General features: G+C 42.5%; 2 protein-coding genes across 2 annotated transcripts; both read right to left on the minus strand.

Moving 5' to 3' along the window:
• Positions 1-4,039: 4,039 nt before the first annotated feature.
• Positions 4,040-17,412, minus strand: LOC126381491 (uncharacterized). The gene is made up of 5 exons (XM_050030971.1): positions 14,933-17,412; positions 14,150-14,849; positions 13,245-13,494; positions 5,262-5,475; positions 4,040-4,190 (listed from the first exon to the last, which is right to left on the minus strand). Exons 1-5 carry the CDS (start codon positions 17,410-17,412, stop codon positions 4,040-4,042), a joined length of 3,795 nt encoding a protein of 1,264 aa, XP_049886928.1.
• Positions 17,413-17,456: 44 nt separating this feature from the next.
• Positions 17,457-18,904, minus strand: LOC126381492 (uncharacterized). The gene is made up of 2 exons (XM_050030972.1): positions 17,820-18,904; positions 17,457-17,709 (listed from the first exon to the last, which is right to left on the minus strand). Exons 1-2 carry the CDS (start codon positions 18,902-18,904, stop codon positions 17,457-17,459), a joined length of 1,338 nt encoding a protein of 445 aa, XP_049886929.1.
• Between the last annotated feature and the right edge of the window lie 8,182 nt (positions 18,905-27,086).

Here is a 27,086-nt window from a genome sequence, read left to right on the forward strand (position 1 = left end):
TACTGCTCTAAACTGTTGATCTCAGCTTGATTTTAAGTATTACAGTAATTATGGTAAACTAAATAGTGACAAATGATAAACCGATTATCAAAATAATAGTCTAGCAAATAGGGGGAGTGGCAATAACTTTCCCGCCATGTTAAGTAGGTATTTCTTTTTATTTTATTCCAGTCTTGATTGTCATTGATTCTTTCAAATTGTTTGATAACTTTTTGCAGTTTAATATTAAAAATAAATAAAAGTAAACATTTAACTACTTACCGCAATTCTCAAGCCATACTTTTAGGCGGTTGACGTCATTCCACGGAAAACGGAACATTGACTTCTGTTCCGAAGAATTTGTACAATTATAATAAGAACAATTGTGTGCAGGCATTTTTTATAACCACTGTTCCTGTGTCGCTACGTGAAAGCAGGTTTCATGAAGCCAAATCAAAGTCCGATTTCAATCCAGGGTCAGTTTGTAAATCACAATACACAAAACGTAGAAAGCGCGTTCGACTCGGAATTCAACGAGCGAAAACAAACATTTTCAAACATAGGTAGGTACTAACCTACCTACGTTATTTGAAAGTTGCGTTTTTTTTTGTTCTCAAATTTAGTTGCTAATGATATCTATAGGTGGTTATATTATTTTTAAAATTTGATATTGTATCTCCCATAATTTATGGGAATTACAACTAAACATTTAATAAATTCAATAAAAATGTATTTTGCAAATAAACACAAACTTTTAAAAACGTAATATTTTATTATCTGTGGCAAAGCTAGATCGATGTTGCAATAATAAACGATAGATGGCGCAACTTTAAGCGAGCTTCTTACACACAATTATAGATGGCGTTGATAAAAACGAGACCATTCAACCCCTCAACAAGCTCCATACTCGACGTAGTTCCGACGTAAATCCGCTAGAGTAACAACTAAATTTAAAAATATAAAAATCTCCATTAAATGCCAATATCTTTGATTAACTTTTGGTTGGAGTATAACTTTTAAATTATAAAACATAATTTTAGTGCCTATTTATCGATTATTGGCTTTTAAAGAACTTTAATTACAAATCGGTACTATTAGCGTCATCTATTGAAAATTTTTTGAACAATGTTTCCTAATGTTCGCGATGAGAACCCATGCTATGAGTTCAGAGGGGCCTTCACTATCACACATCTCGATCCAAGTAATTTAAATAAAGTTTAGACACTGAATAAAACGATAACTTCAAGAAACACTTCAACTCTATATCCATACTTCCATACTAATATTATAAATGCGAAAGTAACTCTGTCTGTCTGTCTGTCTGTCTGTTACTCTTTCACGCCTAAACGGCTCAAAGGATTTTGATGAAATTTGGTATGGTGATAGATGGTCAAAAAATAAACCTAGAAATGGTCATAGGCTATAAATAATCACGCCATCGTTCTTAGGGGGTAGGCAGTTGGCAGATAACTAAATTGATTTAGTGATTTGTAGTCGTTTTTGTTGGGACTTTTGCTCTTTCACGTCTAAACGGCTAAACGGATTTTAATGAAATTTAGTAAGGTAATAGTTGGTTATCTAAAAACGGTTGTACGATCAAATTGATCACGTCATCGTACTTAGGGGGTAGGAAGTAGGCAGAAAACTGAATTGAGTTAGTGATTTTTTTATGGTTTTTGCTGGGAGTTTTGTCTATCATGCCTAAACGGCTCAACGGATTTTGATGAAATTTAGTTAGCTGATAGATAGTAATCTAGAAAAGGATATGGCCTATTAATATTTATGCTATCGTACTTAAGGCGTAGGCAGTAGACAGAAAACTAATTAGGTTAGTGATTTTTATTGTTTGTTTTAAAAGTTTGCCTCATTCACGCCTTAACGTCTGAACGGAATTTTATAAGACTTGGTTAATTTAAAGATAGGATCTTAGGCACGGACACAGGCTACTTTTTATGGCGGGAAAATACCTCATTCCCGCGGAAATCTAGATTTCGTGATCGTGTCAAGAAGCGCATGACGCCATAGCTACTGGAATGATTTCGATGTTTTTTTTTAAACTGAGTGACTTCAAGTTAGTATTTGATCACTTTTCTAACTTAGAGGGTAGGTAGGCGCCATAATTTAGGGAATTTATGATAAAATTTTTATGCAACTGTCTTTATTAAACAGTTATATCTCATTCCTACAGGAACCTACACATAGCTATAGCTAGCTATCTATTAACATTAAAACTCTTTCTAGAATCACATTACGCCAATTAATTGATCTGATTTGTATACGTTTTTTTATTCAACTGACTGTTACATTACATACAGATAAAATCTAATTACTTACACCACATAATTAATATAGTACTACATGACTAGCTACGCTTTAAACTTGAGGAGGTAATTCGATAGACATTTATACGAACTTGTAAGCCCAGTAATCAATCATAGTAATAAGGTAATACTCATTTTAGACAAAGAAACGGATAGGTAATCAGTTCGTCAACGAAATTATAACACCTACACTTAGTTTGTTTACTATTTAACGAGGGAAAATAATCCTTACTAATATTATAAATGCGAAAGTAACTCTGTCTGTCTGTCTGTCTGTTACGCTTTCCCGCTTAAACCTCTCAACCGATTTTGATTAAATTTGGCACAGACAATCTTTAGACCCTGAGAAAGAAAATAGGATACCTTTTATTGCGAAAAGAAGGGACGAAGAGATTGAAATAGGGGTTGAAAGTTTGTATGGGATATTTTAATTTTAAAATATAAATCCATGAAACTTTATATTTAAGCACTTGATAAAAAATAATTAAACATTTGTTCTAGCGTTGCTGAAATTTCGACCAGTGAGGGGGTGAAATGAGGGTTGAAAGTTTGTATGGGAGTTCGTCATTTTTGGGGATAAAACCACGAAACTTTATATTTAGGAACTTGATAAGAAATAAAAAAACAATTTGTTAAAGCGTTTTTGAAAATTCGATCTTTGAGGGGATGAAATAGGTGTTGAAATTTTTTATGAGGTTCGTCATTTTTCAAGATAAAAATATTAAATTTTGTGTTTAGGCACTAAATAACAAACAAAAAATCGTTTGTTCAAGCATTTTGAAATTTTTACCAGTATGGGGGTGAAATACGGGTTGAAAGTTTGTATGGGTATTCGTCATTTTTGAAGATAAAACCATGAAACTTGGTACGTAGGTCTCTTAGGATGTGCAGAGTTTTTCAACAAACGGATTTCCCGAAATTCGAACGGAACGGAACGGATTCGGAACGGGAACTACGAAGCCAAACTTTTTGTATACAAAATATTAACCACTGAACCTAGGAACATGATATTTAGTAGTTTTGGGTGTATCAAGTTAAAAAAAATTTGGCTTTTGTAGATAAAGTTCCTTTTAACGAATACTCTGCATCGCCGCCACTGCCGTCGGTCGTCGTTCGTCGTCGCGCACATTCGCCGAAGTGTGGCGGCAGTCAACGGCGCTGTCTTATGGTGGGGGAGCGCACGTGGTGTATACGTGTCCTGCTCGCGAGTGTCGAGTCCAAACAATCTCCACATTTTAACAAATAATAACAAAATAGCAAACGTTGTGTACAAAAAAGTTTTAAATTAGGTCATTTTAAAATATTTTTGTACACAACGTGACGCTGACCCCTGTAAGTGTCTTGGACATAAGGGACCGATAAATATTCCTAGGTAATTTCTGCCACTCAATGGAATACATAGGTACTTTATAACTACTGTAAACAGATATTTTTTATTTTTTTTAAATATACCTACTTACTCTCTTTTAATCACATGCTATACCGTTCCTTTTATATAATCCTTAATATTCAAATTAAAAGTACGCAGACGAAGTCGCGGGTACCAGCTAGTAATGTAATAAAATTTCAATTTAGGTAATTCAATAACATTACAAAGTTAATTATACCGACAACTAGTCCTTAACTGCAATAACACAACAGTTCACAAATTCTAAGTAAAATCACAATAATCACACAGGAATTTAGCGATTCGTCGCAAATTTTGGCGCGCTAGCTCAAAAAGTCATAAACAAGATGGCCTAGTGCTGCCAGAGACACGACGCTTCGCTAGAGTGTCGGCTGTCCAACACTCTGTCCAACTTCGGCCAGACGAAACCACCCGACGCAGTAGGATGCGCCGTCACGGCCAGACTGACTGTCGACCGTCCACGGGCGCCTATTAATCTTGTCCTGAGAACAATTTAAAACCCAAATCATCGCTCGATCCGCTCGTCCATCCTGCTGATCAGTATTTACACCAATCGCCTTTAATAAAACACAAATATGCAACTTTACAAGTTAACACAGACTGTCGGGATACTATTAAAAGCATGAGTCCAAACGACCATCTATATAGAAGGACCAGACGGCATGTTTCATCCCAGCAACTCAACAGCCTGGACTGCGCGAGTGTGTCCTTACAACCAGCCTGCGTTGGCATAGCCCGGACGACACTGTCCTCTTGACCAACTTTTCAATCTGGATTGAGCGAGTGTGTCCTTACGACCAGCCTGCATAGACCTAGACCGGACGACACTGTCTTAATGAGTAACTCAACAATCTGGACCGGACGAGTGTGTCCTTACGACCAGCCTAAGCAGGCCTGGACCGGACGACACCATCCATTCGACCAGCTATACCGGTGGACCGGACGGGTGCATCCTCGGATGACACTGTCCTTTCGACCACGTTAACTGGACCGGACGGGTGTATCCTTGCAACCGCCCAAGATAGACTGGCTCGGATGACACTGTCCCTTCGACCACGTTAACCACACACTTGACTTCGTTAACTGGACCGGATGGGTGTATCCTTGCAACAACCCGCAGTGAGTTGGCTTGGATGACACTATCCTTACGACCACGTTAACCCATAGTTCAATATCCAACATATACAAGGTTACATTTTGGTTCAACACTTTATCTCTTGATACCAACCTCTATTTTAATCTTGCTCAGTAATAATAATAATAATAATAATAACGTTTATTGCATCAATTCAGGTTAGGTACATTGCAGATTACAGTGCATAAAAATAGTATCACCAAATTCTACTTTTTCAAGCATACACAATGAAAGAACGGACGGTACAAGTTACACGGTACAAGTTACACTACTGCCTATATAATAAAATAACAATTAATAAAATATCTTAGGCTACCCATATTCATAAAAGTCATCAATTCAGTAGTGTAAACTTCATTCAACCTCACATCGTACATCTAGCGTTTCAGGATCCGAACAAACACTTAGAGTCTCTGACCCAGCAGTGAGGGTGTCTGAATTAGCAGTGAGGGTGTCTGAATGAGCGGTGGTGGTATTAGGATCTTCGCATAACATGTTCCAAATTGGATCTCTCTGTTCTTCGTGATCAATAACAGAATGTAAATCGTCAACAGTTTCCGACGCCGTCTCGGCCTCCTCATCATTCATGAGACTAGTAGTAATTTCGAGCAACCCATCAAGTCCCTGGGGTACTGAGCGTAAGTTCTCGTGTGCATATTTGTAGACACGATGTGAGCCGTTAAATGCTTTTTAATTCGTAACGATCGTTTTCTAATACGGATGTTATTACAAACGGACCCCTAAACTTCCTATCTAATTTGGTTTGATTTCGTTCACTACTTTTAATAAAAACGTAATCACCTTTTTTATACGGCCTAATAGCACGACCCTGATTGAAACGTTTTGTATCTGACGCCGCTGCTTTCTGAATATTATTCGAAGCATTTTCCCGGATAGAATCTGTAGTGTAGGCAGTCGCATAATATATACTAGCTTTTGCCCGCGACTTCGTCCGCGTGGCGTGTTATATAAGAGAGAGATCTTTGTGTGTGTGGGAGTGCATACTTATGCAGTTTAGATTTTTTCATAAGTACATTTTTTTTTCCCAATAACTCCCATTTTTCAAAATACAGCCAAAAATAAACTTTATATTTACTAAGGTATGCATGCATGCTAGATTGAATCAATTGATTGAATTGTTTTTTTTTAATTGATTGTTCATTGAGTTTTAATTTTAATACACACTTCCTCTCTTCCCTTCAACGTTGCTGTGCCCTACAGGGTCCATGTTTTAGTTCCTATGCCTATGTAACACCCCATTGTACTACATGGAATGCAATAAATAATTTAATTGAATTGAATTGAAAATATCTATCTTACGCGGTTTCGATTTTTTCATACAAATGTTTTTTTCCCACTAACTCCCGTTTCCGTGGGAATTTTGCAATATCCTGTTGCAACTAAGCTTTAAGTTAACTAAGGTACCTGCATGCCAAATTTCAAGCGTCTAACTTAAGCGGTTAAGATTTTTCATACAAAAAGATTTTCCCGCTAATTTCCGTTCCCGTGGGAATTCCGGGAATTCCTTTCTTAGTGCACCTCTACGGTACCTAAGCTATGTCCCTTCCAAATTTCAAATGCCTACGTTTAGCCGTTCAGGCTATGCGTTGATATGTCAGTCACTGAGTCAGTCAGTTTCTCCTTTTATTTAGATTTGATTTTTTCATACAAATGTTTTTTCCCGCTAACTACCGTTCCCGTGGGAATTTTGTAATATCCTGTTGCAACTAAGCTTTAAGTTTACTAAAGTACCTGCATGCCAAATTTCAAACGTCTAACTTGAGTGGTTTAGATTTTTCATACAAAAGGATTTTCGGGAATTCCTTTCTTAGTGCACCTCTACGGTATCTAAGGTACCTGCATGCCAAATTTCAATTGTCTAACTTGAGTGGTTTAGATTTTTCATACAAAAGGATTTTCCCGCTAATTCCCGTTCCCGTGGGAATTTCGGGAATTCCTTTCTTAGTACACCTCTACGGTATCTAAGGTACCTGCATGACAAATTTCAAACATCTAACTTGAGTGGTTTAGATTTTTCATACAAAAGGATTTTCCCGCTAATTCCCGTTCTCGTAGGAATTTCGGAAATTCCTTTCTTAGTACACCTCTACTGTATCTAAGGTACCTGCATGCCAAATTTCAAACGTCTAACTTGAGTGGTTTAGATTTTTCATACAAAAGGATTTTCCCGCTAATTCCCGTTCCCGTGGGAATTTCGGGAATTCCTTTCTTACTCTACGGTATCTAAGGTACCTGCATGACAAATTTCAAACATCTAACTTGAATGGTTTAGATTTTTCATACAAAAGGATTTTCCCGCTAATTCCCGTTCTCGTGGGAATTTCGGGAATTCCTTTCTTAATGCACCTCTACGGTACCTAAGGTACCTGCATGACAAATTTCAAACGTCTAACTTGAGTGGTTTTAGATTTTTCATACAAAAGGATTTTCTTGCTAATTCCCGTTCTCGTAGGAATTTCGGGAATTCCTTTCTTAGTGCACCTCTACGGTACTTAAGGTATCTGCATGCCAAATTTCAAACGTCTAACTTGAGTGGTTTAGATTTTTCATACAAAAGGATTTTCCCGCTAATTCCCGTTCCCGTAGGAATTTCGGAAATTCCTTTCTTAATACACCTCTACGGTATCTAAGGTACCTGCATGCCAAATTTCAAACGTCTAACTTGAGTGGTTTAGATTTTTAATACAAAAGGATTTTCCCGCTAATTCCCGTTCCCGTAGGATTTTCGGGAATTCCTTTCTTAGTGCACCTCTACGGTATTTAAGGTACCTGCATGCCAAATTTCAAACGTCTAACTTGAGTGGTTTAGATTTTTCATACAAAAGAATTTCCCTTCACTACTCTGCTCCTATTGATTGTAGCGTGATGAAAAGTATACTATAACCTGTCCAGGAGTGTGAAGAATAATTGTACCAAGTTTCATTAAAATCCGTCTAGTAGTTTTTGTTTCTATAAGGAACATACAGACAGACAGACAGACAGACAGACAGACAGACAGACAGACAGACAGACAGACAAAAATTTTACTGATTGCATTTTTGGCATCAGTATCGACCACTTATCACCCCCTGATAGTTATTTTGAAAAAATATTTAATGTACAGAATTGACCTCTCTACAGATTTATTATAAGTATAGATAATTTCGTTGACGAACTGATTACCTATCCGTTTCTTTGTCTAAAATGAGTATTACCTTATTACTATGATTGATTACTGGGCTTACAAGTTCGTATAAATGTCTATCGAATTACCTCCTCAAGTTTAAAGCGTAGCTAGTCATGTAGTACTATATTAATTATGTGGTGTAAGTAATTAGATTTTATCTGTATGTAATGTAACAGTCAGTTGAATAAAAAAACTTATACAAATCAGATCAATTAATTGGCGTAATGTGATTCTAGAAAGAGTTTTAATGTTAATAGATAGCTAGCTATAGCTATGTGTAGGTTCCTGTAGGAATGAGATATAACTGTTTAATAAAGACAGTTGCATCAAAATTTTATCATAAATTCCCTAAATTATGGCGCCTACCTACCCTCTAAGTTAGAAAAGTGATCAAATACTAACTTGAAGTCACTCAGTTTAAAAAAAAACATCGAAATCATTCCAGTAGCTATGGCGTCATGCGCTTCTTGACACGATCACGAAATCTAGATTTCCGCGGGAATGAGGTATTTTCCCGGCATAAAAAGTAGCCTGTGTCCGTGCCTAAGATCCTATCTTTAAATTAACCAAGTCTTATAAAATTCCGTTCAGACGTTAAGGCGTGAATGAGACAAACTTTTAAAACAAACAATAAAAATCACTAACCTAATTAGTTTTCTGTCTACTGCCTACGCCTTAAGTACGATAGCATAAATATTAATAGGCCATATCCTTTTCTAGATTACTATCTATCAGCTAACTAAATTTCATCAAAATCCGTTGAGCCGTTTAGGCATGATAGACAAAACTCCCAGCAAAAACCATAAAAAAATCACTAACTCAATTCAGTTTTCTGCCTACTTCCTACCCCCTAAGTACGATGACGTGATCAATTTGATCGTACAACCGTTTTTAGATAACCAACTATTACCTTACTAAATTTCATTAAAATCCGTTCAGCCGTTTAGACGTGAAAGAGCAAAAGTCCCAACAAAAACGACTACAAATCACTAAATCAATTTAGTTATCTGCCAACTGCCTACCCCCTAAGAACGATGGCGTGATTATTAATAGCCTATGACCATTTCTAGGTTATCATCTATCACCATACCAAATTTCATCAAAATCCGTTGAGCCGTTTAGGCGTGAAAGAGTAACAGACAGACAGACAGACAGACAGACAGAGTTACTTTCGCATTTATAATATTAGTATGGATGTTAGCTAGATTGGTGTAAAGTTTTTATATGAGTGTGTGTGTGTATGGGAGCATGTTTGCTACTTGTTACGTGTATTTGTGTGACTGCGCGTATGAGTGTATTTGTGTGCATACCATAACATCACACCTACATCCTCGGTGGGGTAGACAGAGGTAATGTAAGGGTGAAAATTTTGGTAGGTTGTGTGTGTGTGTGTGTTGGTCTGTAGGTACGTGCATGTGTAGTACCTAGTATTTAGTTGTTTTGTGTGTTTTATGTAGGAATTATAAGAAGTTTTTCGGTGTCGTCATAGTTCAGTGACAAGAAATACCCATTGAGGAGTTTTTTTTTTTTTACATAAACTCACGCCCGTAATCCCAAATGGGGTGGGCAGAGCCACAAGTAATCAAAGACAACTTGCAGCCACTGTTGATACGAAGTCCTAAGATGGATATGATGAACCTTATAGTTCTTCTTAGAGTTATATGGCTACTTAACCTATTGTACAGAAGCGGGCCGAGGAAAGAAAGTGATCGTTGGGCAAAGGATGTTCTACTCTTAGGTTTTTTGTATACTATATCTTTTCTGCGGTTTGAAAAACTGTAGTCAGGCGCTTTTTTGTGTTGGATAAGTATAGCAGCCTTCATAAATAATTGTCTGACCGTTAGTACCTTGGTACTTCGATACAATTCTTCAGTCGGGAATTTTCGATGTCTAAACGTCATCGTTTTAAGTAATTGTCGTTGGGCTCGCTCTAGTTTTTTAAGTATGGTTTTGCAACAACCCCCCCAAGCTGAAATTCCATAAGTTAAGACTGATTGCGACAAGGCAAAATAGACAGTTATTAGTAACGAAGGATCACATACATATCTCAGGTTTTTAAAAATAAATATTAGTTTTCTTAAACGTCCGCTAATAGCAGCTGTGTGTTCCTTCCAATTCAGGTGCTGGTCTAGGATAACCCCCAGATACCTAATTGATTTAGCCTCAGCAAGAGGTCTGCAATGGCAATTTTGGTTATTGCTACATACATGTGCTTTGATACAAATGGTTCCGGGTGAAGGCAATGAGTTAGATTGTATACCAAAGGTGATATATTTGGTTTTTGAGTGATTCAACGTCAATAGGTTCTGGTCTAGCCAACGAGTAATTACTTTAAAGCCTTCCTCTGCATTTCCGTTTACCAGGGACCACGTTTTACCAGAAAAGGTGATAACAGTATCATCGGCGAAAGTAATAATCTGGGTATCTTTTATTTTAAGCCGTGACAGTTCGTCTATATATATTAAGAATAGTGTTGGCCCCAACACGCTGCCTTGAGGCACCCCATATTTAGTGTGATCATCTGAACTATACTGGTTTTCAAGTCTAACACATTGCGTCCGACATGTAAGATAATCTTTAAATAATTCTAGGGGCATGCCCCGTATTCCCTTTGATTCCATTTTTCTCAAGAGTAAGGAGACAGAGACGGTGTCAAATGCTTTGCTTAGATCTAGAAATATACTCAGACATTTGTTCTTTCCATCTGTATTTCTGGTTATATAAGAGGTGAGGGTATTAATAGCGTCAGTTGTCGACATTTTTTCTCTGAAATCAAATTGTGTAGGCGATAAAAGATTGAATTTTTCTAAATACTTTTTGAGTCTGTTATTTAATAGTTTTTCAAAAACTTTGGAAATAGATGGTAGTAAAGAGATAGGTCTATAGTTTGATATGTCGTCTCTGTCCCCTGACTTGTATATTGGGATAACTACTGACTTTTTAAAGGCCTGTGGAAATACACCCGTTGCAAACGATATATTGCAAATAATAGAAATTGGAAGAGCTAGTGCATGAGCGGCAGATTTAAGGAATGTTTGCGGAATGTCATCCCAGCCACTTGCGTTACTAGATTTGAGCGAATTTATTGTAGTGAGAACTTCGGTTTCGTCCGTATTCAACAGAACAAAGGATTGTGAGGCTGTTGATAAAGTGGTGTTTGTATTTACAAGTTGTTGTTCTGATGTATGTGTTCTGTCTAGAATATCCTGCGCGAGATTTTTACCTACATTGATAAAATAGTTATTTACTTGGTCTAGTGACGTTTTAGGATTAGAATGTAAATTTAGGAGTTCTGTGGGTTGTCTAGAAGTAGTGTTAATATTGCAGACTTGTTTAATTATGTTCCATCTTTTCTTGATATCATTTTTGTATTTGTTGATTTGTCTTCTTTCATAATTTCGTTTAAGTTTATTTAGAATCTTATTGCATGTGTTTCTGTATCTTAGGTATGTAATCCTTAATATTTCATTTTTTGTATCTTTTCTAAGTTTCTGATGTAGCCGGTCGCGATTTCTCATGCATCTAATCAAGCCTGGTGTTATCCACGGCTTAATTATTTTTTTCCTGTGTGAGACCCTTATTTGTTTTGAATGCTTGTTAATTATGTTTTTTAGGATGTTTAGGAATGTTTCCGTGGCTGTGTTGGCATCACTACTAGTTAATATTTCTGTCCAGTTTAAGAGGAATAATTCCTTTATTGCCTCATCGTAATTAATGCATGTTGATATATGTCTATTTATTATTTTCGGTAAGGAGTCTAAAGATAGTGATATCAATTCGCATGCGTGGTCAGTTATCGTTGTGTTGCAGATAATAGTTTTTGACTCTATTTTCGTCTTAACAAAGATATGGTCTAGACATGTTTTGTCGTGTGTGGGTATTAAGTGAGTGGGAAACAAACCGTAAGTGGACATAAAATTAAGGTAGGCGTCTGATCTTCTATCTATATTGTCGATTCTTATGTCGATATTTATGTCGCCAATCAGTACAATGTTTTTGAAATGAGACAATTGTGATAGAACCGACTCAAGGGATTCTAAGAAGACATAAGTCTCCTTGAATGCATCCGGTCTATACAAACAGATAAAAGCGTAGTCCTTTTGCAGAGTTGCTATAATACAATTGAGTTCAGGTGTTTGTGGCTCCACTACTTTAAATGGTATATTATTGTTAGTATAAATAACAACTCCATCATTTTGGTTAATGTATTTTTTATTGTAATGGGATGTAAAATTTGATATAACAGGCAACAGTGGTATTTCGGAGCCTTCAGAAAGCCAACATTCTGATAAAACAATAAGATCCAGAGGTACATCCAATCGCTCCATGAGTACTAGAAAGTTATCATAATTACGGTTGATACTTCTTATGTTTTGATGTATAATATTGAGTTGATGCTGTGATTTGCTAAGAAGATATTTACAATCCTCAGGCTTATCTATGCTCACTGCATTATTGACATTGATTGTATTATCAATGTCAGATACTATCTCCTGTAAGTTAGCCATGTTTTATTAGAGATTTTAGCACCCTAATGTTGGGTGGAGGATTATATTTCTGTGTAAATTTAACGCAGTGGGCATGACAAGGATAGCAAATTTTTGTGTATGTGGAGTGTTTACCCGTAGGTGTGGTAGAAGTGTGAGTGAGTGTGTGAGATTGAAAATGTATGGTGAGGCACATGTGTGAATAATTGTGTTTGAATGATATTATTTGCTTACTGAGGCGTTGATAGGTATGAGTGTCAGTGTGATGTGTATATTTTATAAAACAATAGTAACTTTCTAAAATAATAAAGCTATAAAATGAAATAAAAAGAGTATTGCATGTAAGTAAATCTAAGACCAATCACCAGTCATTGTGCAGGTTCAGCTTGTTGTTTTAGTGATTGGAGCATAGCTTCGTTCTTGAGTAAAATATGGGGATCTCCTTCTTTTTTGCGCAGAAAGATTCTGCCATTCACAGTCCAGCAATATTGGTAGTTTTCTGTTTTCGCCATTTCCCGAGCAAGATAGAGGAGCCTTTTGGATTTCATAGTAAGGTGATCCGAGATATAGATTGGAGTTTGCGGTCCATCTAAACCCAGATGACTAGAGTTGACTTGAGTTTCCTTGTTCTCTTTGTTGTAAGCTTTGATAGCCGTTAGGAACTTATCTTTCAGAAGTGTATTAGATACTTCAGCAACAACCGTAGTTCTAGTTGAATCTCGGGTACGTAGGCGATAAACATCTCGGATATCTGATAGATCAATCTTGGCGTTTGAAAAGTTTAAAATGCCTCTAATCATTTCATAAAGGTCCTGTTTGGATTCCTTCTGTCTAATTGGTACTCCTCTGATTTCAAAGCTTGTCTTTCTATAGTTTCGTTCTAGTGCTTCAATTTTATTTTCCATGTTGACGATTTTGATTTTTACTTCTGATCTTTCTTCTTCCATTCCGTCAATCTTTTTTTCTAGTTCTTTTAACTGTTGGGACAGTGTTCTCAGTGATTTATCAATATCTGAATTAGTGTTTTGGATTGAACTATTTTGAGTCTTTATATCAGATATTTTTTGTTCCAGTTTATCAAGTCTAGAATTTTGTTGATTCATCATAGTAGTAAACATATCTTTTAGTTCGTCTTTGAAGCTTCGAAAATCATCGACTTCTCCGTCTGAATCCAAGCGGGAGCGTTTTGAACTGCTTCTTGGTAAAACGTTAACGTTTTGATCTTTAGGCGCATCTGGCGCATCACTTGATGTTTTTGAAATATCTGGATTCGAGGCAGATAGTACAGACGGTGGGGAGCGCATGATATTCATATTTCCGATTTATAGCAAAACAAACTTGATTTATCTTACCGCTTAGGGTGTACTGTGGACGTGGAATGATTCACTTTATCTTCAAACTTGTGCGCGTCCGACCGATGAGGACGAATTATTGCAGTTGTCTTTTTTACTCGCGGAGGTGAGGGGCGCCGCTTGCACTGGTCGCTTCCGTGATGCACAGAGACGATATGCAACCTTTTTACTTTGTGTTAGATGTCAAGTTACTTTACGCAAGAAATAGTAAAATTTAAATTTAAATCGGCAATACGTCTGTTTCCTTCAATGTCCGGGCGAAACATTCGAAGAAACATACGAAGTAATCAAGCCCAGTGTGCGTGAAAGGGCGTTGATGGTGCGCTAGTCGGGTCGGCGGGTGGTTACCCGTCGGTGGTCGCGGTGGTGTCGACCGTCGTATGCGGCAGGGCAGACATCTATGTATGAGCATGCGTGTGATTGGACGCAAGCGTAGGATCCAGTAGTACTGGCGGAATTCGTTGATCGTAGCCTCGACGCTCGCGTGATGTAGGCGTCGATGTATGTACTCCACGTATAGTTTTGTTACGTGGTTGTCGCCGTCGATGACCGCCGGTGCTCGTGTCTGCGCTGTTATGTCCGTTGCCGCGCTTATACGTGATTTAAGTTGAATCACGCCGTTGACTAGTTCGACCGCGATGGGACGTAGTCGGCTTGAATGGGGTATGTTGCCCCCTTTCTGCAGAGTGTCTATTTCGCTCTTGAACGACTGTTGTTGACTGGCGCGTACTAGGAGGGCTTCGGCCTCCTTGCTATATCGGGCATCTAGTGGGATGAATTTTCTGTAGCTGTCGTCCCCCTGTTTTGTAGGCCGGGGTGTGGCGGTTCTATATTTTCGCCCCCATGTGCTGTCTGTTTCTCTGACTTTCGCCGTGCGTTTGTAGTTGACTTTCTCGTCAGCGCCGCGGCGGCATAGAGCTATAAACTGAAGGACGCGAGCGGTGGCTCGCAGTAGGCGTTCCCATTTCGAGAATCTATTGCTGTCCGGGAGCGCTGTTGTTAGTGTCGTTGTGGTGACTCTTCGCCGGTGTTTTCTATATGTAGTGGCTTCACCGCAGGCCACGTAGTCGGCTTGTCACGTAAGAATTCCGGGCCTCTGAACCATTTGTGTTGTACATCGAAGTCATTTGGTACGTCGCGGGTCGCGTCGTCGGCGACGTTGAGTTTAGTTGGAACCCAACGCCACTCGTTTAGCTTGCTGACCTCCTCTATTTCCGCGATTCGATGTGCGACATATGGTTTGTACGAGCGAGCGCCCGTTTTTAGCCAGGTGAGTACTGTGCGGCTATCGGACCAATACGTGACTGACGATGGTTTTCGGTCGTGTTCTTCTATTACAGTCGCGGCCATACGACTGCCCATGACGGCCGCTTGTAGTTCCAGGCGTGGGATTGACGTGACTTTGAGCGGTGCGACTTTGGCCTTCCCCAAGACCAGTGATGTAGTCACGTGTCCCTCCGGCGACTGTATGCGCCAGTATAGCGCGGCGGCGAAGGCTGTTTCACTAGCGTCGAGGAAAACATGTAGTTGCATGTTACTAGCGTCGCTGTAGTGTAAGTGACATCTGGGTATCGCGACGTGGGTTAGCTTCTTGAGATGTTCTATCCACTCCGTCCATTGTGCGGCGAGGTCGGTGTCGATCGGCTGGTCCCATTCGGTGTTTCTTCTCCATACTTCTTGAAGGAGTTGTTTCGCCTTAGATGTGACAGGCGAAGCGAGACCGAGAGGGTCGAACAATGACATGACTATTTTAAGCGCCTCACGCTTGGTGGGTTGTTTTCTGTTTAGCACGTCTTGTGGCAGACGTGCTAGATCGAGGTTGAAGGCTAACTCGTCGCTGTACGGCTTCCAGATGAGACCTAGTATACGTTCGGTCTTCGTGTTTTCGTCGAGTGAGACTGACTGAGTTGTCGTCGATGGCTCCGAGAGTGCTGTGAGAACCTCTTGTGAGTTTGAGGTCCATTGTCGTAGCTCGTAGTGTGCTTCGCTGTGTATCTCGCGTACTCTGTTCGACGTAGCTACGGCCTGTTCTATTGTCTCGAAGCTCTGTAGATAGTCATCGACGTAGTGATTGCGGACTATTGCGTCGTACGCGTCCGGGTCTGTGACTTTGTGCCGCTCGGCGTTGCTATTCTTTATGTAGATTGCTGTCGCAGGTGATGACTTTGCTCCGAAGATGAGTGATGTCATGCGGTACTCTCGGGGAGTCGTGTCGCCTCTATTGTCGCCTCGCCAGAGGTAGCGGAGGGCGTCCCGATCTTGTTCACGTATCTTGACTTGCATGAACATTTCCTTGATGTCGGCGGACACGGCGTACTTGTGCTGGCGGAGGCGCATGAGTACCCCCGGTAGAGACTGTAGTAAGTCGGGACCGGTGAGCAGGTAGTCGTTGAGTGATACACCTTGCGTTTTGGCTGCGGCATCGTGTACGACGCGTACTTTTCCCGGTTTCATTGCGTTGAGAACGGGGAAATGAGGTAAGTACCAAGTTCTATTGGCTGTTTTGGTACTCGGAGCGGGCTCGGCATAGCCCTTTTCTATAAGCGTTTCCATCTGTTCGTTGTATTTCTGTTTAAGTAGTGGATCTTTATCTATCTTTTTTTCTGTAGACAGTAGGCGGTTGTACGCGTTATTGTAGTTGTCGGGCATGGACGCGTTGTCTGTGTGCCACAGTAGCGACGTTATGTAACGACCGTCGTCGCTACGTGTAGTGCGTTCGGCGAGTATGTTGAGCGCACGCTGTTCGGGGTCGCTTTGTGGCCTTTTCTGTTCTATAGCGAGAGACTCGATGGCGAAGTACTGACGGAGCTGTTCGTCCATACTATCTTCGGGTGTGGGTGCGGTAATGTAGTTGATTCGATGTCCTATAGTGCGCGTGTGTGCGCCGTGTAGCACCCAGCCGAGAGGGGTGAGGGAGGCGACCGGTTGATGCCGCGCCCCTCTTCTTGTTTCTGTGGCGAGGAGTAGCTCCCAGTTGTCCTGTCCTATTAGTATCTTCGGTGTCGCCTCGTAGACTAGTTGTTGAGCGATGTCGGACAAGTGGTGGCACTCGGTGAGGTCGTCGTTTTCGATGCGTTGCGGTGAGAGCTGTAGGTTTTCTATCGTCCGGGCATGCGTGTCGAAGGTGTTAGTCGCCCCGTGTACCGTGAGTGTTACACGCTGTGATTTCCTGACTCCTATGTCGGTTGAGAGGGCTTCTATGCGTAGCGGGTCGCTCGGTCCCTTTATGCCGACTTGGTTGGTGATGTCGGCGTCGACTAGGGTGACTGTGGACCCGTCGTCGAGTAAGGCGAAGGTGTCGACATCGCCTTGTGGACCGGAGACTTTGACAGGGAGGATTTTTAAGAAGGTGTGAGTTCTTCTCGTCGTCCATGCCGTGCTGACTGTTTCTGTTTTCTCTTCGGGGACCTCTCTTTTCAGGAAATGTAGCATAGGGTGATGAGTGCGGTTGCACTGGTTGGTGTTGCATGTTCGGGCTTTGCACTCATGTTTGAGAGTGCGTCGAGTGAGGCATCGAAAACATAGTGACTTGTTTTTTGCCATTTCCCATCGTTTGTCTGTGTTCGCGTCGGTGAATTGTTGACATTTTACCGCCGTGTGCCCGTCTTGTCGCATACGGGGCACGCTGTCTTATCCTTTTCCGTTGTGGAGTAAGTACGCTGTTGTGTCTGTTTTCGAATTTGGACGGCGCCGGGTGCTGTCCGCTGTGTTTGTGATGAGGCTGTGTCGCGCTCTGGTTGCGCGTAAGGTCCACAGCGTTCAGCCTCGCGTTCGAGGAACCTTGCGAGTTTCAGTAGGTCGGCGTCGTCTTCTGATTGCTCAGCCGCGAAGTCGTACCATCTATAGCGTATTGTCGGTGTCAGTTTGTCTATAGTGAGCTTAGTTATCTCGGGGTTATACAGGTACTGTTGTTTTCGGAGGGCGCGTAGTGTGGCCACAATGTTGTTTACCCTCGTCGCAAATACGCATACTTCTTTGGCTGAGTCGCTGAGGCGCGGTAGAGCTCGGAGGCGGTCGAGCTCGGTGTGGCTATAGCGTCGGGGCGGCCGAATCGAAGCTGTAGTGTCTTCATTACGTCGGTGGGGTTCGCGTTGTACATGAGAAGACTTTCGACCGTTTCTTTCGCCATTCCCTTCAGGCTCTTCCGCAGGCGTACTAAGTTCTCCTGGTCGGAGTAGGATGGAGCTGTCGCTGTGTAGGCTGCGTAGAAAGACAGCCATTCTGTGTGAGATCCACTGTATGTTGGAAGCTCGAAGGTGCTGCGCGGTGTAGGACACGCTGATCGCGCAGCTAACGTGATCGCTTGTGCTAACTGTGTAATTTCTATCGATGGTTGTTTGGCGATCGCATGTTCTCCCGCCGTGACGGGAGTTGAGATGCATCCACCTTGTGTAGTGGGTGCTGCTATGCTGTGTTTTGCTCCCTTGTTTATAGGTGTCGCGGGAGGGGCCTGACTGTGTTGAGTTTGCGACGGTTTTTCTTCTACTGTGGTTCTGTATTCACCCGTTATAGTTAAGGGTGCTATGTTGGCGGGCAGCGGGAGGGCCAGCGTTGAGTGCTGGTCCACCCACGTCTTTGTGCGTGTGCGTACGTCGCTCACACTTGCTATCTCTATGTCTGTGTCGTCGTCGGATTCTTCGGCTAACGTAGCGACGCGTGCTGCTGCCAGTTCGACTTCTTTTTTCAGGAGTTCCTCTTTTGCTTTAAGTAAGGCTAGGCGCCGTTTCTTTGAAGCTGTAGAGTGTGGCGCTGATGGGGCTCTGACCACCGATCCAGGTCGTAACGTCTCGTTCTGTACGCTATCTTCTGTGTTGGATTCCCCCGTAGTCCTATCTGTATCGTCTGTTGTGCCCGTCGTCGTCGTTGTGGTGCCCGAGCTGGTCCCAGTAGTAGTAGATGTTTCGGTACTACCACCACCAGGCTGTTCTGTAACCAGCGGGGCTGCTGTATCTATTCTATCTGTGACGGCGGCGGCCGCGACTGCGGGAGTTGCTGTGTTGGTGACCGGTGGGTCTTCTGTTGATGGCCGTTCCATCTCTGTCGACTTCATACTCCTGGTTTTCATACTGTGTCGTGTCTGGCTGTTGTCCAGACACTCCTGTATCCCGGCTGTTACCCGGGATTTGACTATACCCGGCTGTTATCCGAGTTGTACTATAGGTTTTCCGACTGTTGTTCGGAACTATGTTTTCGATATCCGACTGTTATTCGGAATCTTCTATGTTCTATCCGGCTGTAATCCGGAATCTTCTATGTTCTATCCGGCTGTAATCCGGCACGAAGGACCAATGTACGGGACTGTAAACCGCACGCTATGTTCTATGGGATGCTGGTTCTAAATAAAAACAACTATTTAAGATTTGTTTCTGTACAGTTGTGTCTGTACCTAAGCTATGTTGTGTAAGGTCCTATTGCGACCTTCCTAAAAATAAACCTCGAGTTGCGAGGTGTGCGAATTGTGTGTGTTTTCGACGCCGTCTCGCCCCAGTCATATACGATTTTACGGTTCGCAACTAGTGGGCCTTGCGCGCATTAAGACGAGACGGGCGGCGCCGCGAATGAGGTGAGTGTAATTTTATTGGAAAAATAATAATATCACATACAATCGTTATCACAATATTTTCTTAATTATACTTATTTAACTATCTATATCTTTATTTCAAATCTAAGCTATTTACAATAATTTGTTAAACTATGAAATTATGAGATCGTTCTGGGCGTCGTCCGGCACACTTACAGCCTTATAATTGTTGAGAGAAATTAGATTCAAATTCTCTTCCATGTCCCCCCCATTGTCCTCTTCGCTTGAAGGCTCGGCGATGACGTCACCGAAGTAAAAACTCCTCCGTTCTTTGTTTTGATACGTTGGCCCTCCTTGGGAATCCAGCCCTCCTTGCCTAGACGTTGGTCCTCCTCCCTCCGGGCAAACTCGCCTCAGATGACCCGACCGCTGGCACTTGCTACACACGTACTCCCGGAACCGGCAGATGCTGTAGTTGTGGTTTGTGGCTCCGCAGGCTCCGCAGGCGACCCGCCGGGGCGCGCCCGCGCCGGCAGCCCCGCGCCTGCGCGGCGGCCCGCCGCGCCCCGCAGCTGGCGCGAGCGCGTGTACCGCGCAAGAACTACTCGGCTCCGCTGTCGGTGTCCCTTCCACCACGGCCGCGTCCCTTTCAGCCGCTTCTAACGAGCTCGCTAACTGCACCGCCTTCATGAATGTTATCGCATCATCCTCCGCAAATAACCGCTGTCTCATTACGTCACTCCTCAACCCGCATATGAACTGGTCGCGCAAATTGTCGTTCAAATTATTATCAAATTTGCAGTTCCGCGACAATTTCTTCAATTCCGCTACATACGTGGAAACGTCCTCGCCGACCCCCTGACGTTTCTGTCGGAACCGGTACCTTTCAGCTAACGTTGACGGCGTCGGTTGCAAATGTTGACGCATCAATATGTCAGCTTGACTGTAGGTAAGGTCTGAAGGCTTCCTCGGGCTGGCAAGGTTGACCAGGAGTTCGTAGGCTTCGTCCCCCATCGTAGCAATCAAAGTCGGTAGTTTCATCTCGTCCGCGACCTTATTGACCTTGAAATAACTGTCCAGCCTGTCCACGTATGAAGACCACAGTCCCGAATGCACGTTAAATTCATTTATTCTTCCGATCGACATTGTTCGGATTAAATAGCGCACGCGTAATTATTATTTTTTTTATTAACCTGCCGTGCCGCCACTGAGGTATAATAAAGGAAACACACGTAACGACCGTATAGCGGTTTATTGCAGACTGCTACCAACGTATCCAAGCTTACCCTCTAACACAATCATCATCTATACTTATAATAAATCTGTAGAGAGGTCAATTCTGTACATTAAATATTTTTTCAAAATAACTATCAGGGGGTGATAAGTAGTCGATACTGATGCCAAAAATGCAATCAGTAAAATTTTTGTCTGTCTGTCTGTCTGTCTGTCTGTCTGTCTGTCTGTCTGTCTGTCTGTCTGTCTGTCTGTATGTTCCTTATAGAAACAAAAACTACTAGACGGATTTTAATGAAACTTGGTACAATTATTCTTCACACTCCTGGACTGGTTATAGTATACTTTTCATCACGCTACAATCAATAGGAGCAGAGTAGTGAAGGGAAATTCTTTTGTATGAAAAATCTAAACCACTCAAGTTAGACGTTTGAAATTTGGCATGCAGGTACCTTAGATACCGTAGAGGTGCACTAAGAAAGGAATTCCCGAAATTCCTACGGGAACGGGAATTAGCGGGAAAATCCTTTTGTATTAAAAATCTAAACCACTCAAGTTAGACGTTTGAAATTTGGCATGCAGGTACCTTAGATACCGTAGAGGTGTATTAAGAAAGGAATTTCCGAAATTCCTACGGGAACGGGAATTAGCGGGAAAATCCTTTTGTATAAAAAATCTAAACCACTCAAGTTAGACGTTTGAAATTTGGCATGCAGATACCTTAAGTACCGTAGAGGTGCACTAAGAAAGGAATTCCCGAAATTCCTACGAGAACGGGAATTAGCAAGAAAATCCTTTTGTATGAAAAATCTAAAACCACTCAAGTTAGACGTTTGAAATTTGTCATGCAGGTACCTTAGGTACCGTAGAGGTGCATTAAGAAAGGAATTCCCGAAATTCCCACGAGAACGGGAATTAGCGGGAAAATCCTTTTGTATGAAAAATCTAAACCATTCAAGTTAGATGTTTGAAATTTGTCATGCAGGTACCTTAGATACCGTAGAGTAAGAAAGGAATTCCCGAAATTCCCACGGGAACGGGAATTAGCGGGAAAATCCTTTTGTATGAAAAATCTAAACCACTCAAGTTAGACGTTTGAAATTTGGCATGCAGGTACCTTAGATACAGTAGAGGTGTACTAAGAAAGGAATTTCCGAAATTCTTACGAGAACGGGAATTAGCGGGAAAATCCTTTTGTATGAAAAATCTAAACCACTCAAGTTAGACATTTGAAATTTGGCATGCAGATACCTTAAGTACCGTAGAGGTGCACTAAGAAAGGAATTCCCGAAATTCCCACGAGAACGGGAATTAGCAAGAAAATCCTTTTGTATGAAAAATCTAAACCACTCAAGTTAGACGTTTGAAATTTGTCATGCAGGTTAGGTACATACAGCTTAGGTACATACAGCTTAGGTACCGTAGAGGTGCATTAAGAAAGGAATTCCCGAAATTCCCACGAGAACGGGAATTAGCGGGAAAATCCTTTTGTATGAAAAATCTAAACCATTCAAGTTAGATGTTTGAAATTTGTCATGCAGGTACCTTAGATACCGTAGAGGTGTACTAAGAAAGGAATTCCCGAAAATCCTACGGGAACGGGAATTAGCGGGAAAATCCTTTTGTATGAAAAATCTAAACCACTCAAGTTAGACGTTTGAAATTTGTCATGCAGGTACCTTAGGTACCGTAGAGGTGCATTAAGAAAGGAATTCCCGAACTTCCCACGAGAACGGGAATTAGCGGGAAAATCCTTTTGTATGAAAAATCTAAACCATTCAAGTTAGATGTTTGAAATTTGTCATGCAGGTACCTTAGATACCGTAGAGGTGTACTAAGAAAGGAATTCCCGAAATTCCCACGGGAACGGGAATTAGCGGGAAAATCCTTTTGTATGAAAAATCTAAACCACTCAAGTTAGACGTTTGAAATTTGGCATGCAGGTACCATAGGTACCGTAGAGGTGCACTAAGAAAGGAATTCCCAAAATTCTCACGGGAACGGGAATTAGCGGGAAAATCCTTTTGTATGAAAAATCTAAACCATTCAAGTTAGATGTTTGAAATTTGTCATGCAGGTACCTTAGATACCGTAGAGGTGCACTAAGAAAGGAATTCCTAAAATTCTCACGGGAACGGGAATTAGCGGGAAAATCCTTTTGTATGAAAAATCTAAACCATTCAAGTTAGATGTTTGAAATTTGTCATGCAGGTACCTTAGATACCGTAGAGGTGTACTAAGAAAGGAATTCCCGAAATTCCCACGGGAACGGGAATTAGCGGGAAAATCCTTTTGTATGAAAAATCTAAACCACTCAAGTTAGACAATTGAAATTTGGCATGCAGGTACCTTAGATACCGTAGAGGTGCACTAAGAAAGGAATTCCCGAAAATCCTTTTGTATGAAAAATCTAAACCACTCAAGTTAGACGTTTGAAATTTGGCATGCAGGTACTTTAGTAAACTTAAAGCTTAGTTGCAACAGGATATTACAAAATTCCCACGGGAACGGTAGTTAGCGGGAAAAAACATTTGTATGAAAAAATCAAATCTAAATAAAAGGAGAAACTGACTGACTCAGTGACTGACATATCAACGCATAGCCTGAACGGCTAAACGTAGGCATTTGAAATTTGGAAGGGACATAGCTTAGGTACCGTAGAGGTGCACTAAGAAAGGAATTCCCGGAATTCCCACGGGAACGGAAATTAGCGGGAAAATCTTTTTGTATGAAAAATCTTAACCGCTTAAGTTAGACGCTTGAAATTTGGCATGCATGTACCTTAGTTAACTTAAAGCTTAGTTGCAACAGGATATTGCAAAATTCCCACGGAAACGGGAGTTAGTGGGAAAAAAACATTTGTATGAAAAAATCGAAACCGCGTAAGATAGATATTTTCAATTCAATTCAATTAAATTATTTATTGCATTCCATGTAGTACAATGGGGTGTTACATAGGCATAGGAACTAAAACATGGACCCTGTAGGGCACAGCAACGTTGAAGGGAAGAGAGGAAGTGTGTATTAAAATTAAAACTCAATGAACAATCAATTAAAAAAAAACAATTCAATCAATTGATTCAATCTAGCATGCATGCATACCTTAGTAAATATAAAGTTTATTTTTGGCTGTATTTTGAAAAATGGGAGTTATTGGGAAAAAAAAATGTACTTATGAAAAAATCTAAACTGCATAAGTATGCACTCCCACACACACAAAGATCTCTCTCTTATATAACACGCCACGCGGACGAAGTCGCGGGCAAAAGCTAGTAACACCTACACTTAGTTTGTTTACTATTTAACGAGGGAAAATAATCCTTACTAATATTATAAATGCGAAAGTAACTCTGTCTGTCTGTCTGTCTGTTACGCTTTCCCGCTTAAACCTCTCAACCGATTTTGATTAAATTTGGCACAGACAATCTTTAGACCCTGAGAAAGAAAATAGGATACCTTTTATTGCGAAAAGAAGGGACGAAGAGATTGAAATAGGGGTTGAAAGTTTGTATGGGATATTTTAATTTTAAAATATAAATCCATGAAACTTTATATTTAAGCACTTGATAAAAAATAATTAAACATTTGTTCTAGCGTTGCTGAAATTTCGACCAGTGAGGGGGTGAAATGAGGGTTGAAAGTTTGTATGGGAGTTCGTCATTTTTGGGGATAAAACCACGAAACTTTATATTTAGGAACTTGATAAGAAATAAAAAAACAATTTGTTAAAGCGTTTTTGAAAATTCGATCTTTGAGGGGATGAAATAGGTGTTGAAATTTTTTATGAGGTTCGTCATTTTTCAAGATAAAAATATTAAATTTTGTGTTTAGGCACTAAATAACAAACAAAAAATCGTTTGTTCAAGCATTTTGAAATTTTTACCAGTATGGGGGTGAAATACGGGTTGAAAGTTTGTATGGGTATTCGTCATTTTTGAAGATAAAACCATGAAACTTGGTACGTAGGTCTCTTAGGATGTGCAGAGTTTTTCAACAAACGGATTTTCCGAAATTCGAACGGAACGGAACGGATTCGGAACGGGAACTACGAAGCCAAACTTTTTGTATACAAAATATTAACCACTGAACCTAGGAACATGATATTTAGTAGTTTTGGGTGTATCAAGTTAAAAAAAATTTGGCTTTTGTAGATAAAGTTCCTTTTAACGAATACTCTGCATCGCCGCCACTGCCGTCGGTCGTCGTTCGTCGTCGCGCACATTCGCCGAAGTGTGGCGGCAGTCAACGGCGCTGTCTTGTGGTGGGGGAGCGCACGTGGTGTATACGTGTCCTGCTCGCGAGTGTCGAGTCCAAACAATCTCCACATTTTAACAAATAATAACAAAATAGCAAACGTTGTGTACAAAAAAGTTTTAAATTAGGTCATTTTAAAATATTTTTGTACACAACGTGACGCTGACCCCTGTAAGTGTCTTGGACATAAGGGACCGATAAATATTCCTAGGTAATTTCTGCCACTCAATGGAATACATAGGTACTTTATAACTACTGTAAACAGATATTTTTTATTTTTTTTAAATATACCTACTTACTCTCTTTTAATCACATGCTATACCGTTCCTTTTATATAATCCTTAATATTCAAATTAAAAGTACGCAGACGAAGTCGCGGGTACCAGCTAGTTCTCTATATAAGAAAAAAATGGCGCCGAGCCGCCGCGGATCGCTCTGTCCACCTAGCTGCGTGTACGGGAGCCAAGATTTTTTTATTCGCCTACCTACACACTGCCGCCGCTGGCGAAGAAGAAGCAGGGGGGGTATTTTTAATTAAAAGTACCCTCCGGATTCCCGCGGATCCAAACGGCATCACCGTTGTCGCGCCTACCACCCCCGGCCTCCCACCAGCGGGTCTCACCGGGGAGGGTGTGACAACGTGTGGTCTGCCAGGCGGACCGCCTAGCTCCGCACCAGTGGACAGCCACACTTGCGTCCTAATTGCAACGGGGTGAGCAGCCAATTATGGCTCCCCCAACAGCCGGCGTAACGAAGCGCCGAGCGCGCACTTTCGTGCGCACCCGCGCCGTCACGACGCCGCTCGCCGCCACCGTACCGCAGCCTCCGCCGCGCCTTAACGACACAGGCCTCCGACTGTCCCCGTTCCCGCTGCCCCTGCCCCGACTTCCGGGAGCAGGAGCCGCGGAAAAGAGGACCACGACGCCGCCTGAGCGCCGTCCACCGCAGCCCGTGGCGAGGACCACGCCGCCTATCGCACTCTCCATGCCCCTGTTGGACATGGAGACGACACCGCCGCGTATGATCGCGGCGTATGGTGTTAAACACCAATCCCGACTCGCCGCCGCACGCGCCACCGCGTCCGTCCCTCCGGACGACGCCCACGCCGTCGCCGAAGTCCGTGCACCTCCAGCCGCCGCTCGCACCCGCGAGCAAGAAGCTCCCGCCCATTGTGGTCGACCGGCTGCCTGACTGGCCCCACCACTTCCGCAAGCTGCGGGAGTTGCTGGGCCACATCCCCAACGCGCGCCCGTACGGGAAGGGCGTTCGCTTCCTGGCGAGGACCGAGGAAGAGTTCCGGCTCTACCAGCGGTACCTCACCACCCTGGAGAGAGCCACGGGACTCTCCTGGTTCGCGTACGCCCCCCCGGCGGAGCGCGCCGTGAAGCTGGCTATTAAGGGCCTGCCAGCCGACACCGACGTCACCGTCTTGGAGGAGGAGCTGCGAAGCCGCGGTTTCGAGCCGACATTCATCCGGCCCATCCAGGCTCGAGAGGGGAGACCGGGCTGCATTTTCTTCACGGAGATCCGTAGGACGTTGGGATTCCAGCGAGTCTACGAGATCTCCGAGCTCCTCTACATGCCCGGCATCAAGGTCGAGGCGTGGAGGGGAAGAAGAGGTGCAGCTCAATGCCACCGCTGCCAACAATTTAGACACAGCAGTCACAACTGCCACCGTCCTGCAGCCTGCGTCCGCTGTGGCGAGAGCCACACTGCGAGTGAGTGTCCGCGTCCCCGGGACGACCCGGCCACCTGCTGCAACTGCGGGGGACCACACCCAGCGAACAGCCCCTCCTGCCCGGTGAAGATGCGCGAGCTGCGCAACACCAGGGCGGGCACTGCACCCACGACTTGCACGAGAAGACCGATGCCACCTGCAGTCTCCACCGTGGACCCCGGCAGTGAGCCAACTGCGCAGGGTTCACTAATGGCCGCGGCAAATGGCCCAGACGGGCCCAAGCCGAGGCGCCCACGCAACCGCAGGAGAGCGAACCCTGCTCCCGCCGCTACCACCACTGCCGAGCCCACCGCCGTGGAACCCGTCCTCCAGCAGCCCTCTACATCAGAGACAGCAGCCGCCGCCCCTCTCAAGGCGAGGCCCCGAGCGGAGGCTCCCCCAGCTCCCTCCAGTGAGAAGCTGGAAGTCCTGGAGGAAACCTTGCAGTTGCTGCACAACATCCTGGCCGCCATCCGCACGCAGACCGACCCA

Source organism: Pectinophora gossypiella, unplaced genomic scaffold (assembly GCF_024362695.1).
Source record: "Pectinophora gossypiella unplaced genomic scaffold, ilPecGoss1.1 Pgos_57, whole genome shotgun sequence".
Lineage (NCBI taxonomy): Eukaryota > Metazoa > Arthropoda > Insecta > Lepidoptera > Gelechiidae > Pectinophora > Pectinophora gossypiella.

Bases quoted from the DNA above. Each gene is read 5' to 3' on its own strand.
- LOC126381491 (XM_050030971.1), bottom strand. From the start codon at position 17,412: ATGGCAAAAAACAAGTCACTATGTTTTCGATGCCTCACTCGACGCACT. The intron at 14,850-14,932 runs GTGGCCTGCGGT...GCTCCCGGACAG, and splicing joins TTACGTGACAAGCCGACTAC to CAATAGATTCTCGAAATGGG. The intron at 13,495-14,149 runs GTATGTTTCTTC...CTGTCCCAACAG, and splicing joins ACACTGGGCTTGATTACTTC to TTAAAAGAACTAGAAAAAAA.
- LOC126381492 (XM_050030972.1), bottom strand. From the start codon at position 18,904: ATGGAACGGCCATCAACAGAAGACCCACCGGTCACCAACACAGCAACT. The intron at 17,710-17,819 runs GTAAACAACATT...AATACGCTATAG, and splicing joins TATGCGTATTTGCGACGAGG to ATGGTACGACTTCGCGGCTG.